General features: G+C 41.5%; 1 protein-coding gene across 1 annotated transcript in view; it reads right to left on the bottom strand.

Moving 5' to 3' along the window:
* Window positions 1-21,721, bottom strand: part of GLDC (glycine decarboxylase) — a 103,687-nt gene that overhangs the window by 66,426 nt on the left and 15,540 nt on the right. The window contains exons 3-4 of the mRNA XM_006144467.3: window positions 12,169-12,304; window positions 2,602-2,766 (exon numbers count right to left, since the gene is read on the bottom strand). Of these exons, the coding sequence (XP_006144529.1) occupies window positions 2,602-2,766; window positions 12,169-12,304 (301 nt within the window). The remainder of the gene's footprint in view (window positions 1-2,601; window positions 2,767-12,168; window positions 12,305-21,721) is intronic.

Below are 21,721 nucleotides of genomic sequence, written 5' to 3'. Positions count from 1 at the left end.
GAGACTAAGCCAAGTGTCCTAACTCAACATAAAAGGGAAAGAACTCAGGGCCAGCCTGTGGCCTACTAGTTAAGGCAGTTGATTTCCACATGGCTAACGACATGGTTCAAGTTCCAGATCCAGCAACTTGAAAAACCTGCCAGGCACATGTGCATATAAGGAGAAGGGACTGTGGTGTGACCATGCCCCACGAAGAATTGTCATTTTCATTCTAACCTGCTCAACTGTTTGTTTTTGTTTTGTTTTTTCTGCTATGCACTTATTACTTTTATAATAAACACAAATTTAATAAAGGAGTAAATACATCTGGGGAGATACAAAAAGTGATTAGTTATTCAATACATAGTGCTCTTCTCAGTTTGAATCTCAATAAATCTGGAGAAAGAGCTATCTTAGCTTAAATGACCAGCTGTGGAAACAAAACTACTACTATTTTAAAGATTTTTTTTTTGGCTAACTATAAAAAGGCACACACCTAAGCTCTCTAGGCTGCTTTTTAAGGGCAAAATTAAAGGCAGACCTGAAGGAATGAGAGTTAAGAGGAAGCAAGTCTCGCATTTGCAGTATGAACAGCCCTTGACCACTACGCAGTTCAGAATAAAAGCAGCACTACCAACTAGGAAGCATTCAGCTTCTGCAAATGTGAGAAGAAAGCTTTTATTTAGATAAGGCAAGGAAGAGATGGGAGAGCAGCAGGAAGATGGCAATAAGAACGTTATGATGAAAATTAGTGAAAAGCTGAGAATAATAAGCATAGAGGTGGGTGGGTAAGTGGGTGGGTTTGTGGCTCTCCTCCCCTGCCAGGTGGAAGAGCCTGAACCCACCCCTTCAACTGCTCAGAAAGCAGAAGGACCTAGGCTGGAATGGACCATAGAGGCTTCCATTACTGCCCATTTGGGGCTCACCCCCAACCCAAGTCTATAGCCAAGAAAGAGGCTTATGAGGACGGTTGGGGCCAGAGGCACAGAACCTCAGACAATCACACCATGAATGCGGGCAGATTTCCCAAGCAGATGACTGCCTACATCAGAATTCTACCAGGAAGGTACTCTCCAATGTGCTCACAGGCACAGAAATCAGGAAAAGGAGAACTGGAAGGCAATTGTTAACTATACACCATGACCCAGTAATTCTACTTCTAGAAACGGATCCTCAGGAAATAACCAGAAGTTTGATAAAGGTTTATTGTAGGGATGCACATAAAGTATTATTGATAGGTATAAAAGGTGAAGGACCAGTAGACAGCATAATGGCTATGACGCTGGACTCCCACGTAGTTGATCATGGTTCAAGTCCTTGACTGGGTGGCTTAAAATTCATGCTGGGTGCATATGTGCCCAAAATCTCAAGAAGAGAATGGAGGGGAAGGGATTGTGGAATGGCCATCCCCCCTGGGGAGTGATTTCTGACTTTCTGTCTCTCTGGAGAACACACTCTCCATTAGCAAAAAAATCTAAAAAAGAAATAAAAGGTAGGAACAAATGAAATGGGTAGTAGGTGAGGGTCAATAAATGATGATGCTTTCTCACAAGTGAGTACTACAATGGAGACAACAGAAAGATAATTAAATGAATGAGGAAATATTGACAACATGTAAAATATGGGGGGAAGGCTAAGAAACGTAAAGTATAACCTGAGAATAATATTCTTCATGCAAGAGGGCGGTACTTCATGTGTGGTGTTACAGATCACCAGTTCCTACCTATTATCCACTCTTCCCTTTATTCCAGTATGTACCAGAATCTCGGTATATTGAGGCAACAACGTGCCTGTCTAAAAATATGTATTTCCTGAGGTCTAGCAGGAAGGGGTGGCCAATGAAGTGTAAGATTTTTTTTTCAATAGAAGTTTTGAGTGTGTGGGGGGGCTTCTGAAAAAAATCTTTAAAGAATTATTTAGCTAAAAGGGACTTTACTCTTTTCCTTTCCTTCTTTTTCAGTGCAGATGCCATGGCTAGAGCTCCAGGAATCACCTTCTCAGCACCAGAAAACGACTTACTACAGATGGCAGATACAGACAAGCATGGGTCCTTGATAATATCATAGGGTTGCCATAACATTCCTGGACCTAACATCAAGCAAGAGAAAAGGAAATGTCTTTCTTTATATAATGTAAAACAATAGTTCTCTTTATTTTTCTTAATTTTAATTTTTTTTAGAGAGAGAGAGATTTTTCCTATAGGCACTTGCACTTACCAGAGAGATAGAAAGCGGGAAATCACCCCGGGGGTAGGGGGGGATGGCCATGCTGCAATACCTTCTCCTCCTTCATCCTCCTCTTGGGATTTTGGCACACAAGTGCATGCACCTGGTGTGAGTTTTAAGCCACCAGGTCCAGGACTCAAACTGCAGTCGACTACATGAGAGTCCAGCAACATAACCATTACATCATCCGTTGGTCCCAAAAGTGGCTCTTTAAAAACCAGTGTTATTTCAGCTCAAATAATAGTGATACAGTGTTTCTCATTCACGCAAATGTGTGTGTGTGTGCATGGGTGTGTAAACGTGTGTGTATACATAGGTGCACGTCACTGGGCACAGAACAGCAGAGAGCAACTGGAGGGTGTCCCTGCCGCAAAGGCTCTCTGGCTGAGCCTCTCACCTGTGGCACAGCTGCATGGCTTCTGCAGCTGCGGTGGCCTCATCCAGCAGGGATGCGTTGGCCATGTCCATGCCTGTGATGTCACATACCATAGTCTGGTAATTGAGTAAACTCTCCAGTCTCCCCTGGGACACCTCGGGCTGGTATGGGGTGTATTGGGTGATCCTGTAAAGGAAACAAAAGGCCACATCCAAGCTGTGACTCTGCTATTCTAAGAAGTTCACGAAATGCTTTCATTTCACAGTTATGACTTGAAAATTAAGTTTGCTTTCTTAAAGGAGAACTATATAACACATAAGTAAGCTTTCCTTCTGGCCTTTGTTAGCTAGTTAAGAATTAAATCACAGTAACATTATCTTTTGTTTGAAATAATTATCTTTAGTTCGAAGATAATCAGTTCTTAGTTTTGTGTATCTGTTTGTTTGTTTGTTTTTTAAATCTTACATTGCTGTTTCAAAGATCTTGAGTTTGAGGTGGCCAGATCCCACATGGTCGACTGCACAGTTCTAAATCCCAGACCCACTGACTTGAAAAACATGTCAAGCAAGTGTGCACACGTACCCAAAGTCCCAAGAGGACAAAGAAATGCAGAAAAATGGTTTGGGATGTGACCATTTCCCATGGGGACGGGAGGGTTCTTATTTTCTCTTTTGCTCTCTCTTTGTCTTTCTCTCTCCAGAGAGTACAAGCACCCTCTGGCAAAAATAAATAAATAAGTAAACAAAAAAAAAAGTCCAAGGAAAATTAATTTTCATAATTTTATCTTATTTATTATTATTCTTTTAATTTTGCTATAGAGCACATGTGCTCGAGAGAGAGAGAGAGAATGTGAGAAAGCAAGCCACCAAATTTGGGACTTAAACTGCAGCCTCTCATGTGGGAGTCCAGTACTTTAACCACCACGCCATCTGCTAGCTCCAGGAAAACAAATATTATTTTTAAGATATTCAATTAATATTAAAATATTCATTGGTGTAATGGCTATGTCGTTGGACTCCAATGTAGTCAATCATGGTTCGAGTCCCGGACCCGGTGACTTAAAACTCACACCGGGCACATGTGCATGTGTGCCCAAGATCCCAAGAGGATAATGGAAGAGAAGGGATTGTGGCATGGACAACTCCCCCAGGGGTTGATTTATTGTTTTCTCTCTCTCTGTCTCTCTCTTTCTGGCGAGTGCACGTGCCCTGTAGCAAAAACCTCTCAAAGAAAAAAAAAATTAATGGATTCCCCTCGTATATGTTTTGTTGAGAGCAGCCTCTTAAAATTCACTTGAATTCACCTATGATATTATAAACAAGTGTCACTTCCTATTATGCTTCTTCTAGATACAAGAACACTCTTCACAGTTCACTATAGGAAAGCACCCAAGACTCTAATAATATCCAATACTCAAGCTCCTCTCCCCTCTTTTGAATCTTTCTTTTATACTAACTGGAAGAAGTTATTCACGTGCCTAAGAAGTCAATAGAAGCCTGTTTAAGAATTCTCATTATCCAGCTACTGAGTCTATGAAGTAAACTCTGTAGCTATTGAAAAACAGAGATGCAAATGATTACAGGGCGACATACCCTTGGATTCTAACTTTATGACCTGAAGTTATTAACCAAGAGTGTAGTTTTGGTCATGTGAGTTAACCCACTTATTTCCTTCATCTTTATTTTCATTCCTTCATTCATTCACCCATACTACAACTATTTATGGCTCATTAAGTGCCAAGAACTACTATAGACTCACAAGCAAAATAGATAACTGTCTCTGATTTCAAGGAAAATACAGTCTAATGGGGGAAACAGGACAAGAAATAAATGGAATCATTTCAGAATAATACCTTTTTTATTGTTTTGTCTTTAGTTTGCTATAGGGCACATGAACTTGATGGAGAGAGACAAAGAGATAGAGAGATTGAGGGAAAATGAGAAATCACGCCCTCTCCCAGCCCCAGAGAGGAAGTCCATGCCACAGTCCTGTCTCCTCCACTCTCCTCTTGGGATTTTGGGTATACACCCACATTTTCAGCGTGGTCTGGGACTCAAACCATGCAGTAGGCCATGTGGGATCCAGCTGCTTCAACCTCTATGCCACCTGCTGGCCCAGTGTTAAATGTTTTAAAACGAAATAAGGTGAGGAACAGAGAGTGACTACGAACTTTTGAAGGAACTGCCACCTATCAACAATAATACTTTCATTCTACCTCTGAGGTGGGTCCATCTAGGTCTGTGCTGCTGCTTGGGACCTATATTGTTTAGAAACTTCCAAGTCAAAAGAGTTCTAAAAAAGGTTTTGAGTGTTTTGCTTTGCTTTGCTTTTTAATTCCTTTAATCCTTGTTCCTTTATCTCCTGTTCTGGTAATAATGTTCAAGATATTTTGATTCTCTTTTTCTATTTTTTTTGTCTGCAGACCTTGAAATCAGTGTTTTCTTATCTTTGAGGGTGACTGGGATAGCGATGTTGCCTTATAGCAGTACTATGTGAAAACTTTTAAATAAATTTCTGAAACTTTTATTGGTATAACAGTATGTTGTGTGTGTGTGTGTGTGTGTATGCACACACAGCAGAATAAATTTTTGCTTCACTTAACTCCTTGAACAGCCTAGCTTAGCAACTGTAAATTAGTTTGCCAAATTCTAAGTGGGTGGTGAACTGGAATGAATGAGGCACACAATACGTGGTGTAGGCAAGTAGAAAGGGAATCTGAAAAAAACGGGGTCATACAAAAGGCACAGACGTTGTGATCTCAAATCAGACAAGACCATCCACACAGCTTGCCCTCCTGCAGAAAGACATGTCACTACTCCTGCCATATGCTCAGACGGCCTAAAACAAAACTTTCATTTTACTCAGAATCATGATTTGACATGTACATGTACACACACACACACACACACACACACACACACACACACACACATGTACCAGCGTGCTTTTCTGATAAATGGGAAAGATTCAGTATATCCATAAAGATAGACACTGGACATACAATAGGAAGAAAGAGCAATGCTCAAAGAACTCATCACAGCTGAGTATGACAGGAAACATGAGCAATAAAGTGGCCACTACAATGAGAATGATTAAATGAATTACACAACATAAACATAACGCTACACATTTTCTGAAAATAATGTTGTAGAAGAATGTTTCCTGACATGGAAGATGCTCATAATGTGTTCATTTAAAAAGTGAATGTAGGGGTACCAGTAGTTAGCACAATGGCTATGTCGCTGAATTCCATGTAGTCGCGACCACAGTTTGAGTCCCAGACCCGGTGGCTTAAACTCACGCCGGGCACGTGTACACGCATGCCCAGGATCCCGAGAAGAGAATAGAGAGGGGATTGGGGCCTGCTCATGCCCCCTGAGGGGTGATTTCTCACCTTCTGTCTCTCTGACTCTCTCTGTCGCTCTGGTGAGCACGCGTGCCCTATGGCAAAAATGTCTCCAAAAAAAAAAAGTGAATATAAGATATTATGGTATTTTTTATAAATTTGTAAAAACAATGATGTAAACCAAAATATAAACAGTGTTTGTATATTTCAAATGTTAAAGACATCAGCTACCATTTATGAACCATCTGCTATGTGTCAGAACACATTTACTATCTTTTTTATGATTAGGTTATTCATGTTCATTGTAACAAATTGGAAAAATCAGACAACTATTGAGAAAATAAAACCACTCCTACCTTCAAGATAAATATAGTTAACATTTAGGAGTGTGTATTAATTTGCCAGAGGGTGCATGTGCTTCCCAGAAGAAGCTGGGGGGTTGGGGGAGCTATGGGAAAGCACTCCCCATGGGAAATGGTCATGCCACAATCCCTTCTCTGCCATCTCTCACTTCTTTTAGGATTTGGGACATGCATGCATGCTCACCCCAGCTTGTTTTTCAAGCCTCCAGGTCTGGGACTTAAATAACACAGTGGGTCTGGTGGGATCTAGCTGCCTTAACCATCATGGCACCACCTGACCCTGGGTGCATTTCTATCCAGTCTCTTTTGTACATCATAAGTGTGGATATATTTGAAAGGATTATGTTGAGTGTGAGGTTTTGTGTCTTCATTTTTTTTTCCAGTTAACATTATTCTATGGACAATTTCTAACAACTTTAAATACTATTCAGAAATAATGGTGATTGTTCTGTCATGTTAAATCATTTTATTTGATAATATTTAAATCATAATTTATTGATTTAAATTATAATTTATTCAGCAAGTTTCTTCAAGTTGAGTATTACTGTTGATTTTAATATTAGAACTAGCATAGTGAACATCCTTATCTTTATCTTATTTTCTTAGTATAAATTTCTAGAATAGAATTTCAAATCATATGTAATACTTAATTTTAATGCTCTAGTACACATTACTGTGCTCCTCTATGGAAATACCACACTTGTCTATGCTCCCTTAAACAGTACAGTGATTCACAGACTTCCCTCTACCTTTAAAAATACTAAGTATTAAGAAGCCCAGGTGCTGCGGACCAGCAAGTGGCATGGTGTTTAAGGCGCTGGACATTCCCAAATGTCTGACCATGGTTCAAATCCTGGACCTGGTGGCTTGCTTTCTCACTTTCTCTCTCTGTGTCTCTCTCTGGTCAAATTAAAAAACAAGTAAATAAATAAATAAAAATTAAAAATAAATAATTCTAAAAAAAGAAGCAGCAGCCCAAGTGTGTGTTTGTTTTAATTGAGTGGAGTTTAACTGAGCAAATCTTAACACCACAGAAGCCCAGGTTTTTAACCTTAAATTTTTTAAATTGTTATTTGTGAACCTCTCTGTAGCCAGTTTTCCTGGTTATCAGTTGAGAAGACATCACCTATATTGGATATTTTTCCTAACACTCCGATTACTATACATAAAGAATTTTAGAAATGTTAGCGTACTATACATAAAGAATTTTAGAAATGTTAGCATACTACCCAACTATCATTCAAGTGAATAATACCATAAATTAGCAACTTTAAATCTTTTGAATTTCAAAGGAATACTTGAAAATTGTTGTTTCTTATCTCTCTAACTTCTGGAAATGTATGTGAATATGTGTCTGTATGTAGTTTTTTTAGGGGTTTTTTTTTGAGAAGTTTTTGCTATAGGGTGTGTGCGCTCTCCAGAAAGACAGAGAGAGGCAGAAAGAAAGTGAGAAATCACCCCCCAGGAGGGATGGCCACACTGCAATCCCTTCTCCTCCATTCTCCTCTCAGAAGCATGCATGCACAAACGCCAGGCGTGAGTTTAAGCCACCAACCGGGTCCAGGACTCGAATCACAGTCGACTACATGGGAGTCCAGCGAAGCAGCCATTACGCCAACTGCTGGTCCCTGTGTCTGTATGTGTTTTAAGACTCAGTATATAACCAGTATTTTTCAATCACCTATGGGTTCTTTAAAAATTGTCTTTTCCCTGTTTTGATAGTTAAGAAATCTTTAAATGCACACACTCATAGACCTTTCCCAATAGATTTATTTATAGTTCATTCCAGATACTACTAAATAGTTCTGCTTCAAATCTATCCTATCCCATATTGACTTCCCTTTTTCTGCTTTCTCTTGACTAGACTCCTAAACAGTTTCTCTTTCTGAATATTCTTTTCTTTTTTTTTTGAGAAAGAGATTTTTGCCTTAGGGCATGGGCACTTGCCAGAGAAAGAGAGAGACAGACACAGTAAGAGGGAAAGTGAGAGGGGCTGGCAAGTGACATGGTGGTTAAGGGCACTAGATTCCCACATGGCCAACTGTGGTTTGAGTCCTGGACCTGGTGGCTTGCTTTCTCATTCACCCACCCTCCTCTCTCTCTCTTTCACTCTGGTCAAATTAAAAATAAATTAATTAAAAAAAAAAAAGAGGGGAAGTGAGAATCACCTCCCAGGGGGAGATGGCCGCACCACAATCCCTTCTCCACTCTCCTCTTGGATTTTGGGTATGCATGCACATGCATCCAGCATAATTTTGAAGCCACCAGGTCCAGGACTTGAACTGCGGTTGGCCATGTGGGAGTCCAGTGACGTAAACACTATGCCTTCTGCTGGTTCCCCTGCATATTTTTATGCCTTCAAAGGCACCACCATTCTACCAATTCTGAAGGAAGAAACATTAAATACTGAGCCCCAGCACCACATGGTGGTGTAACAGTAATGCAATGCTCTGCAATGCTAATTAACATAGGAAGGTTCCAGGTTTGCATCTGGAGACCTCCCTGACCCCACATGGTGTACATGCCCATGATCTGGGGGACTGAATCTGGCAGAAGATTGAGGCATCAAGACCTTGTGAGGGGGTGCTCTCTTTCTCTTCTCTCTCACAAACAAAAAAAGAAAGAAAACTTTTAAAAAATGTGTCCAACTCCAAATCATGACTAACAAGCTTTCTTGTGATATCCTATATCATCCCCATCTTTTTTGCCTTATAAGTTTAGCACAGTGCTTAAAATAGAAAATTATCTAACATTTGTCGCATAAGTATGTTTTCAACTCTCCCGCTCAACTATTACTTATTTTCTAAAGAATTATTTTATTTAACTTATTTATTTATGTATTTGTTTGTTTATTTATTTGTTTTCAAGAGACTTTTGCTAAAGGGCGCGTGCACTCATCAGAAAGACAGAGACAGACAGAAAGTGAGAAATCACCCCCAGGGAGGATGGCCACACCACAGTCCCTTCTCCATTCTCCTCTCAGGATCTTGGACATGCACACACACATGCCTGGCATGATCGTTTAAACCACCGGGTCTGGGAATTATTTTTAAAAATCTATTAAAGGACTCAGGACAATGAGTTTCAGGCCTGGAAATAAAAAATAAACCCTGGTTTGAGAAGAAAAAATGCTATGGAAGGGCCTGCCATCATCCATACAAGGGTTCGTTTGCCTCAACTGAGTAAAACATTAGTGATGAAGAGAGTGTGTCTGTGATCCATAATGGGCATGTTTCAACTAACTAACTCAATTGGCTTTTGTTTATAGATGTATTTTAATATTAAAAAAAGAGTATCTTCACAGTCAAAAAGGCATTTAGTTCAGCTCACATAGGAGGTTTGATATAGTCAACATGGCATTAACATATACTCCAAAATAATTATTACTCTCTTAGCATTTTGACTGTGATTTTTTTGGAATTTGAAAAGAGGGATTTAGAGGGGTTTTGCAATAGGATAAACAATCATGAAATTCTCTCATTTTAATCCTGGTGGCAACATTATGCCAAGGAGTAGCCAAAAAGAGAACAAATGTTCTGATATAAATTACTGATGCTAACAGCAATTGAACAATTGTAGCAGTGAACCCTATACAACAAATTCTAAACCTGATATAAGAGCCCAAATATTTGTATTCTTTCTAGGCTGTTGTCCATTTATTTTCAGCTCACGTCACCGGAATTTGTTGGCTCCATCTCTATGGAAACCATTCAAAAGGATGATAATATGAAGTCTACCACCCACGTGTGCACAGTCCTCCCTATCAGCTCAGGCATGGTGCAGTATCACTCTCTGGGTCAGATCAGCTTTCGGGGAACCAGAAGAACAATATTTAAAATATGTTCAGAAACAGAAACTGAAAAGCACAGGACAACATTGTCTTTCTCTGAAAACACTGGCAGCTCCTAACATAAATTAACACATCCGCTCACAGCCAGGAAGCAATATGGTGAATATTCTGCACAGCAGAGAGCAAAGGCTGCTGGCCAGTATTCAGATGGGGAATGCTGCAGCCCATTCATGAACTTTTGAGGCTTTTCTTACAGGGGAAAGAAAGGCCATTTGCTTTTGAAATCAACCTTGCAGTTTACCATTCAAACTTTTACCAATTCCACAGTGAAAAAGAAGTACTCAGCTATGCAAACACATTCACACACATACGAAAAGCAGAAAAACTAATTCTTTGATGGTCCCGCTTTCCTGTTCTTTTACTAATAAAGGGAGCATATTGAAACTAAAAGCTATGTACAGGATGGCAATGCACGAGAGATCATGCCAGCAAATCTGGATCCGACAATTATGTGACACAAATAATTGCATTTTGGACAAAGCACTCTCACCCACCAGGATGACCCTGCACTTATGGAAAAGCAGACAAAGATGCAAAGCGTTGATTGAATTCTTGCGTTTCATTGATTTGGGAGGCCACCAGGTGGCATAGTGGTTAAGGTGCTGGATTCACACATGGCCATTCGCAGTTCCAGTCCAGAGACCGTGGTTCAAGTCCCGGACCAGGTGGCTTAAACTCATGCTAGGCATGTGTGCGTGAGTGATCCCAAGAGGAGAATGGAGGAGAAGGGATTGTGGCTTGGCCATCTCCCCTGGGGGGGGGGGGGGCTGATTTCTCGCTTTCTGTCTCTGTCTGTCTCTGTCCTTCTGGTGAGCATAAACATCCTACAGCAAAAACTTCTCCAAAGAAAAAACAAACAAAAAAACCCACTGGGTACATGTGCGTGTGTGCCCAAAATCCTGATAGGATAGAGAGACGTAGGGAGGAGGACTGTGGCATGACCGTACCCCACTTTCCTTCTTTTTTTCTTTCTTTCTTTTTTCCCTCTCTTTTTTTCCCCTCTCTCTGTCTCTGGCCAGTACATGTACCCTCTGGAAATAAAAGGGGGAAAAAAAGGACTTTTTCCATTTTAGACTAAGGCATGATTTGAAATAAAGTTGTAATCAAATATTCTGGGATATCAAATGGCATCTATCTAACAAGGAAGGAAAGGAAAGCCTGGGCATCCCCACTTTCCTCCCATAGGTAGACATTATTTCCCAATGACGAGACAGAGCAGATGCTCGATCTGCCTCAGACCCTTTTGGAGCCATGGCCTCTGCCTGCCAAGGGATGCCCAATGTGGATTTTTACTTAGAGTTGGCATGTGAACCTCTACATGGTTCTTTATGTTGTACAACAACGGACAATAACAAAATAGCATGGCGGAGCAGAAAGGGTTGCAGCTGGCCATCCCCCGAGAAGTGATTTCTCACTTTTTTTCCCTCTCTCTCTCTCTCTGTCTCTCCCTGGTGAGCATACATGGCCTACAGCAAAAACTTAAAGAAGAAGAAGAAAAAAAGAAGCTAATATCACGATCTCCATACGAGACTACTGTCTTCTTTTTCAGTAGGTTGTGAATCCAGAATATGATGGGGGGAAGGAGGAAGAGGGACATAATTACCTATAATCTTTTAAGTCCTGACAGAAGATGATGGACTAGATTCTCTCCCAGACTCCAACCCTGACCTGCTGAGTAAGCTCAGACATAGCCTAAAATCTAAGGATCTTCAAAGAGAAAGCCCTGAATCTACCCACCTGTAGGTGTGGCATCTTGCTCAAAGACAGTATAGAAGTTAAGTTAGAAGAGGAAGAAATTACTAGCATCAGCAAGATTTTATGAGAATGAAAGTGGGGAGAAACTTGCTTTCTCAACATGTGAGCAAGATTTCCCATACCAGAGAACAGGGTAGGTTTCTGGAGGGTAGAGACAGCACAAGTGGTGGTAGCTGGTGTCAGTGTATAGGTTCAGATATTCCAGTGGGAAAGGTGGAGTGGGGGGATTCATGCACATCACGGAGCTCCTTGGCTTTAACCAAGAGATACATTACCATCCTGGGTTCTCCAGTAAGTTTCGCAAAATTGTCTGTGGCACTGAGCAATTGTAATACCCCATGCCGATATACGATCTCCAGATCTGGTTTTTGCTTGAGATGGCATGCAGAGTTGCAAGGATTTCATTTTCACCTGAATGTGGGAAAGAGAGAAATGTCACATGAAGAAAAATATCTCAGAAGATAAATTTTGTTTCAATATTTATATGAGGAGAACAGCTATATTAAAAAGTCCTGTACATGGAAATTTGAAAAAAAAAAAAAAATCCCAAAATAGCATTCAATTTCTCCTCAAGATGGGACCTGCACATAATTGTACTATTCTTTTTTTAAAGAATTTTTATTTTATTTTATTAATTCATTTATTTTCATTTGACCAGAGAAAGACAGACACACAGAGAAGAAAAGTGAGAAAACAAGCCACTGGGTCCAGGGCTTGAACCATGGTCAGCCATGTGGGAGTGTCCAGCGCCTTAACCACCACGACATCTGATGGTCTCTAATTTTACTATTCTTTTTTGGGGGGGCTGTTTGCCAAAATTGCCCATTTTTAGCATTTGACTCATTCCAGGTATCTTCTGCTTCCTTTACATTTATGTAGTGTTTACTCTAAATAAAAATTCCATCTCTCAGTAAAATAAATATTTCCCTTTTTCATTACCTTATATATTCTGGAAGCAAGCATCATTTAGATTTTTCTCTCAATTCATTCTACTAAGGTAACTGTTTTTCCTTTGTATCATTAAATGCCCATCAACATATTAATAAAATATTAGTTATAATAAAAGTCACACATGCAGTTTTTTCTTTCTTTTTTTTTAAGGCACGTGCTCTCTCAAGAGAGACAAAGAGTGTGAAAGTGAGAAATCATCCCCCAGAGGACATGGCCACACCCAATCCTTTCTCCTTCAATCTCTCTCAGGATTTTGAAAGTTTAGGAAATAAGTGGAAATACCATAAACCAACATCTGAGTAAAATAGGCAAGGATCGCATCCTCAGGAACAGCCATGGAAGAAATCCAATCATTTCCCAAATAATCTTCCTAGGGGGCAGAATGATTCAGAAGCCCAGGAGGAGGGGAAGAGACTAATTAGCAGTGCCTGGCAGGCTAAGCCAACTTCAATTAAGATCCTGTGCAAAAGGGACAGGTCCTTGCTCCAGATTACACCATGAGGACAAAAGGTCCAGCTTTCGAATGAGAATGGTCTGTGAAGGGCTTTGCCAGTCAGATGAAGAGTTTAGCTTCTGGAAGTCATAGAGTATTTTCAGGCTGGATAATATGACTCTTTCTACATGATAGAAAAATAATCATTTTATTACTGGTGTGGAGAGGCCACAGAGGAGAGACTCCTGGACACAGGCAGATGTAAGAGGCCTATACAACAGTCCCAGAGGGAGGTAGGTCAAGGGAGTATTGTGGGTTGAAATGTGCTCCCAAAATGGTATGGTGAAATCCAAACCCTCAATACCTGTGAATGTAACCTAATTTGGAAAAGGTGTCTTTACTGATATAATTAAGTTAAAATGAGATCATTATCAGATTAGGGACAGTCCTAACGTAAAGACCAGTGTCCTTATAAGAGGGAAATTTGGACACACACACATACACACACACACACACACACACACACACACACACACACACACACACACACACACACACACACACACACACACACACACACACACACACACACACACACACACACACACACACACACACACACACACGGAGAGGACCATGTTCTAACAGAAACAGAGATAGGCATGATGTATCTACAAATCAAGAAATGCCAAGGATTGCCAACTAGCAGTAGCTAGGAGTGAGGCATGGAACACTCTCTTTCAGAGCCACCAGAAAGGAACACTGCCAACACCTTGTTTTCAGACTTTGAGCCTACAGAATTGTGAGAGAATCAAGCCACCGTTTTGTGGTGCTTTATTATGGCAAACGAATAGGAGCTGGATCTGTCACTTTTAGGTGAGGCTGTGCTACATTTAGGCCCTGCTACCAGTTAAATCACACTTGCAGACTTGGTGAGCTCCAGCACTTTGCTAGACATGCTTGTCCATAAATCGCGACGGTTCTACTAATGGAAGTGATTGATCTAGGTAGTGTATGCCATTCTCTTTACTAAACAACCAGGCACAAGAACATCAGCGCCCCTTTTCTGGAATGTGTTGCAAATGTGCGTGGAGAGGTGCAGCAACTTTCCCACGGCTCCTCAGTTTGACTCGGTCAGATGCCAGAGCCAGAAATCCAGCCACAGTTCTGCACTGGGCTTGCTCACTCTCACACCCTAATGTGGGAAAACAGCAGCGGCTTACAGTCATGGTCCACAGTAGCCAGGCCGAAATAACCAGCTAAATGGCTCGTTTTCAAAAGGCTCCACGCCTGGGGAAAGATAATCTACTGGCAGCTAAAATAATTAGAAATATGGGACCAGCAGGTGGGGTGGTGGTTAAAGCGCTGGACATTCCCACATGGCCGACCCCAGTTTGAGTCCTGGACCTGGTGGCTTGCTTTCTCACTTCCCCTCTCTCTATCTCTTTCTGTGTGTCCATCTTTGTTCAAATAAAAATAAATGAATGAACAAATAAAACTAACTAAATAATTATTTAAAAATAATAATAATAGTTCGAATAACTAAGTGGAAATTGGTGGGATCCAATAGGGTTATTAAACCAACAGTCCTCACAGCTAGTCAAACTGCCACCACCATCCTGCAGTGCAAGAATCTCCGTCCCATTCTTCTACCCCAAAAGAATATAATGGGACTAGAGAGAGGAATTTAATGATTGTGCCAAGAATCTCAACTATGGTTCCTCATTGGGCCAAATTATTTTAAAGATGAATTTCAAAGACCAGCCCAGTAGCATAGCAGTTAAGCTCCGTGCACAGGAAGCTCCATGATCGACCATGATTTGAATCCCAACCGTGGCACTTTGAAAAGCACACTAGGCACAAGTGCCTGTGTGTCCAAAATCTCGACAGGATGGAGAAATCGAGGAGAAGGGATTGCAGCCTGACCATCCTCCACAGGGGATGGTTTCTCACCCCTTCCCCATCTCTCTCAGGTGAGCACATATACAGTATCTTCTCTGGCAATTTTTTGTTTGTTTGTTTGTTTGTTTGTTTTTTAAATGCACTTAAAAAATTCAGATTCAGGGACCAGCAGTTAGCATAACGGCTATGTCACTGGTCTCCCACGTAGTCGACCGTGGTTCGAGTCCCGGACCTGGTGGCTTAAAATTCACGCCAGGCGCGTGTGCGTGTGTGCCCAAGATCCCGAGAGGAGAATGGAGGAGAAGGGATTGCGGCATGACCATCCCTCCTGGGGGGTGATTTCTCGCTTTCTGTCTCTATGTCTCTTTCTGTCTGTCGGGCGAGTGCACGCACCCTATAGTGAAAACCTCTTAAAAAAAAAAAATCTGCTCCTCTCCCATGTGGAGGTGTTGATGTACTGTTTTGATTTTTGTCTGTAGACCTTTTTTATTTTTTTTTAAGAATTTTTTTTATTTAATTTTATTCATTGTCTTTTTTTTTTTTTAAAGTTGACCAGAGAGAGACAAAGAGGGAGAAGGAAAGTGAGAAAGCAAGCTACTAGGTCCAGGACTTGAACCATGGTCATTTATGTGGGAGTCCAGCTGCCTTAACCACCATGCCACCTGCCAGCTCCTTGTCTATAGACCTTTAGAAGTTCTTTACCATGATAGATCTGCTCTAAGGGAAAAAAGCTAGAAACTATAGGAAGGGAATGGGCACCACCCAGGTCCTGACAATCGGCTCCACAAGACCAGACTTTCAGTAAAAAAGATAAATTGGGGACCAGCAGTTGGTGTAATGGCTATGTGGCTGGACTCCCATGTAGCCGACCGCAGTTCGAGTCCCGAACCCGGTGGTTTAAACTCATGCTGGGCGCATGTATGTGCGTGCCCAAGATCCCGATTGAAGAATGGAGGAGAAGGAATTGCAGTGTGGCCATCCCCCATGGGGGTGATTTCTCACTTTCTGTCTCTCTGTTTCTTTCTGTCAAGCACACATGCCCTATAGTAAAAACCTCTCCCCTGCCAAGAAAGGAAAGATAAGTTGAATAGGAGTATTGCAGGGGATAAATGGTAGCCATGTTTTTCACTTTTAGAGATGGAATACAAGAATCAAGATGTCACCTGCCAATTAGAAAGGGGCAGGAAGCTGATGTATAAGGAAGCCCACAAGTGTTTTGAAAGTTTTCCACCTTGGTAGCATAGGTCATAGACATTAAGATCAACCAGTCTGGCTTCACATTCTTGACTTTTTTTAATCAGTATTTTTTTGAGTAATTAAACGTTTATAATTTTTCCCTTTAAAAAACTGAACTGTGGGGACCAGCAGGTGGTGTGGTGGTTAAGGTGCTGGACACTCCCACATGGCTGACCAGGGTTCGAGTCCTGAATCTGGTGGCTTGCTTTCTCACTTCCTCTCTCTCTCCCACTCAACACCTCTCTCTCTAGTCAAATTAAAAAAAAAAAAATGAATAAATAAAATAAAATAAATAATTATTAAAAAATAAAATCCCCCCCCCCATGTGGGGATGGCCTGACAGTGACATGGTGGTTAAGATGCCTGGGCCAAACTGCTTGAAAAACATACCAGGCACATGTGTGCCTGTTCCCAAAAATCCCAAGGGGACAATGGAGAAGGGACCGCAGTGTAGCCATGCCTGGTAGGAGGTGCTTTCTCTGTCTCTCTGTCTCTCTCTCACACGCGAGCACATACACCCTAAGGCAAACACATAAATGAATAACTGAACCATGGGGTGTCCAGCCAGTGGCTGGCATAGTGATTGAAATGACTGGATTCTGGGGCCGGCAAGTGGTGTGATGGTTAGTGCTAGACTCCCACTGGCTGACTGTGGTTCAAGTCACAGACCAAGTAGCTTGCTTTCTCACTTTCCCTCTCTGTCTTTCTCTGGTGAGTGCACATGCCCTATGATAAATTAAAAATAATAATAATCATAACAAATAAAATGAAATAATTCTTTAGGGGGAAAAAATGGCTGGATCCCACAAAGCTGACTGCACAGTTTAAGTCTTAGACCCTGTAGCTCAAAAAAATGACTGGTGTGTGCACATGCCCAAAAGCCCAAGAAAAGAATGGAGAAGGGATTGTGGCATGGCCATGCCTCCTGGGGGGTGATTTCTTACTTTCCTTCCTCTCTCCATCTATTTCTTTCTTTCCTATTTTTTTTCTTTTTAAGAATTACTTATTTATTTATTTATTTTTAAATTTGCTATAGGGCACATGTGCTCACGAGAGAGAGAGAGAAAGAGAGAGAGGGAAAGTGAGAAAGCAAGCCTCCAGGTCTGGGACTCTAACCACGGTCAGCCATGTGAGAGTATAATGCCATAACCGTGCCACTTCTATCATTATCGAAACTAAAAAACTAATAAAAAACAAGACCAGTTGGTGACATGATAGTTAAAGTAGCTGGATCCCACATGGCCTATGGTGCAGTTCATGTACTAAATTTGGTGGCACGAGAAACACACTGGAAATGCATATGCTTACATGCATGGAATCCCAAAGGGAGGGAAAAATGGGACCAAGGGATTGCACTGTGGTCATTTCCCATGGAGAGTGCTTTCTCCACTTTCTTTCTCTTTCTCTCATTTTCTTTCTCTCTCTCTCTCTCTCATTCTCTCTTCAGTGAGCACACATGCCCTCTGGCAAATAATTGGAAAGAAAATTGGATTGTGGCTAGTAGACTAAGAGGACTTCAGAAAAGTGAGCCTGAAGAAAACCAGCTCATGGACACAAGAAGGTGGCACCTCTCCATTCCTAAGAACTTCCTTCTGGGGGCGAGAAGATGGCATGGTGGCTAAAGGTGCTGGACTCTCACATGGCCAACCATGGCTTGAGTCCTGGACCTGGTGGCTTGCTTTCTCACTTTTTCTGTCTCTGTTTGTCTCTGTCTCTCTTGCTCTGTCCCTCTCTGGGCAAATTAAAATCAATCAATGAATCGAGTTAAAAATAAAATAATTTTTTAATTTTCTTTTTCTTTTCTTTTTTTTTTTTTTTTTTGAGAGGTTTTTGCTATAGGGCATGTGCGCTTGCGAGATAAACAGAGAGAAACAGAGAGACAGAAAGCGAGAAATCACCCCCAGGAGGGATGGTCATGATGCAATCCCTTCTCCTCCATTCTCCTCTCGGGATCTTAGGCATGCATGCACATGCACCCGGTGTGAGTTTAAGCCATGGGTCCGGGACTCGAACTGTGGTCAACTACATGGGAGTCCAGCGACATAGCCATTACACCAACTAGTGATCCCCAAAATAAAATAATTCTTTAAAAACACAAAGCTTCCTTCTGGAGCTGAAAGTTCTGTGACTCAAAATAGACCATTTCAATGTTCCTGGGTCTTTATTTTTAGTTATCTTTTTAAAAAGAATTAATTAACATATTTATTCATTTTAATTTGACCAGAGACAGACAGAGAAGGAAAGTAAGAAAGCAAGCCACCAGGCTCAGGACTTGAACCACAGTTAGCCATGTGGGAGTCCAGAGACTTACTCACCACACCACCTGCTGGCCTCATGTTTCTGGGTCTTTATAATTGATAAATTTGTTTATTTATGCTAATAAGCTCTTTTTAAAGTTTTCAAGTGTTTGGGCCAGCCCAGTGACAAGGGAGCTGGATCCCACATGACCAACCATGGTTTTGAATCCCAGTCCTAGAGACTTGAATAACATGCCAGGTACACATGTATGCTTGCCCAAAATCCTGACAGGATGGAAAAATGGAAGAGAAGGGACTGGCTGATGATTTCTCTTTCTTTCTCTCTCCCTCTCTTCCCTTCTCTGTCTCCATGGTGAATACATGTACCCTTTGACAATTAAAAAATAAAATAAAATTTTACACGTAACATTAAAGTGTGAAAATGATCACTGCTGCTATGTGGAATACTATATCTGGAGACCACAGATTCTTTACTAGTATGGTGGAGGGGTCTGAATTTTCCTTTCACAAGAAAACCATTTGGTCATCCCTCCCAGCTGAGCTGTCCAGGAGGACTGGGCAAACATCAAGCTGTAGTCATAAGAGAACTTCAATTAGAGTCCAGGTCCCATCTCTCTTCTTTCAGCAGCCTCCTTCCACTCAGGTCCGAGTCCTGCCTTGTCCCCATGCCTTCAACACCAAGGAACAGAAGACACCACACCTGAACAGCCAGTAACCCACTGACACATTCTACAAGTCTCCAGACACAGTTCAGGGTCTCCAAATACAGACCAGCAGCCCTTAGAGAAACCACTGATGTCTAACACCCTTGAATCAAACATCTGAAAAATTTTAAAGGTCAATTAGCATAAAAAAGAATGAAATAATTAATTATAGATAAGAACCAGAAACATAAAAATGGTCAATTTTGATACAGATGTTTCTAATCCTATATACATATACGTATAGTTTCTATAGGACCAGCCAAACTTTTTAAGCACCTGGGGAATCTACCCATATCCAGCTTGGGACTAAGTGATTTTCCCCTAATTAGTCCTGATCATAGCCTTGTATTTATGCTCAATTTTAACTTCTATTGAGAACAAAGTGAGTTAATAGAATGAGCTGTCTCCTGTATACCAAGCTAATAGACACTCAAAACATCAAGAGTACAGTAGTACCCAGACATGCTTCTTTTTTCTTTTTTGGAGAGATTTTCACTGTAGGGCGCGTGCGCTCGCCAGACAGACAGAGAGAGACATAAAGACAGAAAGCGAGAAATCACCCCCCAGGGGGGATGGTCACGCCGCAATCCCTTCTCCTCCATTCTCCTCTCGGGATCTTGGGCACGCACGCACATGCGCCCGGCGTGAGATTTAAGCCACCGGGTCCGGGACACGAACCGCGGTCGACTACGTGGGAGTCCAGCGACATAGCCATTACGCTAACTGCTGGTTCCCCCCAGACATGCTTCTTTAAGCGAGAAGCCTTTCCCACTCACTCATCCATTGCTCATCACAACCAAACTTCTCACTAGAAGCCAAGACAGTCTGTGAACTTAATGAACAGAGTTAAGCTGTTTGCTTATTGGGATATAAGTCTAAGACCTAAGGTTTTCCCAGCTATAGGGCACATGTGCTCACCAGAAAGACAGAGAGAGACAGAGAGACAGAAAGCGAGAAATCACCTCCTCGGGGGATGGCCACGCCGCAATCTATTCTCTCGGGACCTGCGGCACACATGCACACGCGCCTGGTGTGAGTTTAAGCCACCAGGTCTGGGACTCGAACTGTAGTCAACTACATGGGAGTCCAGTGACGTAGCCATTATGCTACCTGCTGATCCCATTGTTTACCATTTATTACCCACCATCAAATCCCACTTTGGCTAAATCTGCAAAAGAGCCAATCCATCGTATTTAGAAGTCCAGAGTTTAAGTTACTTTTATGCCAAGGTACGAATGAGAAGAGGAAAAAGTCTAGGATCAGAGGATCCACCTAACACATCTACCTCTTAGTAGCATGATCTGGTCTAAACCAAACACCAAACCGTAAGCACACAATGCCCACCGACTATAATTATCTTCTTTAGAAAAGAATTCTCTTCCTAGAAAAAGAGTGTGGGGTCTTTAATCCCAAAATGGCAGTCTTTTCCCCCTCCTTGGTAAGAAAAACATCATAAAAAGGAGACTATGCTACCCAAATCTCAGCAGTATGGCCCTAGGAAGCTGTGTGGATAAGCAGAGAGGGAAGGAAAAGACAAGATTTCTTCCCAGAGCAAACCTCCCAGCATGCACCTTCCTCACACTTATCCTTCCAACTTGACAAAAATAGCTTGCTCCTGTACACAGGCCTAATTCCTTAACTATCTTTCTGAATGGCAATCACAGTCAAACTAACTAGGGAGAAAATGAGCCAAGATGAGAAAGGAGCATCCATTAGGAAACATGTAGAGACAAGCTCTCCTTTTCCAGCTCTCTGCCGGCAGCTTCCCAGGGCAGCCAGGCACTGCACATTCATTATTTCACACTCCCAGCCATAAAGGAACTCAAGCAGTCCTTCAGAAACTTAAGCAGTAAGTTTTTGTTTTCCTCGCAGAATGAAAACCTGCTTCAGACCTTGTTTATGTCTGCCTCAGAGCATTGCATAATTCCCTGAGCCTAATGTACCAAGAGCAGAGTTCAGTGGCCTCTCAGCAGCACCGCTCCCTAAGAATCTGCAGGTGAGAACTCCACTCCAAATGCATTCATTCTCAGAATTCAGAATGAATGCTTCCTTCTTACATAATTCCGCACAAGAGCCTCTCTAACAATTCTCTTGCCTCTTGTGCCTTAAATACCAAGAATTTTGCATGAACAACTACACCAGATAAAGGCTTTCTAACAGAAAGATTATTTAACTGTGAATATTCAATGTATTACTAGGGTTAGGTTTTCTTTTCTTTCTTTCTTTCTTTCTTTCTTTCTTTCTTTCTTTCTTTCTTTCTTTCTTTCTTTCTTTCTTTCTTTCTTTCTTTCTTTCCTTCCTTCCTTCCTTCCTTCCTTCCTTCCTTCCTTCCTTCCTTCCTCCC

This window comes from Tupaia chinensis, unplaced genomic scaffold (genome assembly GCF_000334495.1).
Source record: "Tupaia chinensis unplaced genomic scaffold, TupChi_1.0 Scaffold000121_1, whole genome shotgun sequence".
NCBI classification, from domain to species: Eukaryota; Metazoa; Chordata; class Mammalia; order Scandentia; family Tupaiidae; genus Tupaia; species Tupaia belangeri.
This window is presented reverse-complemented; position numbering and strand designations above follow the sequence as displayed.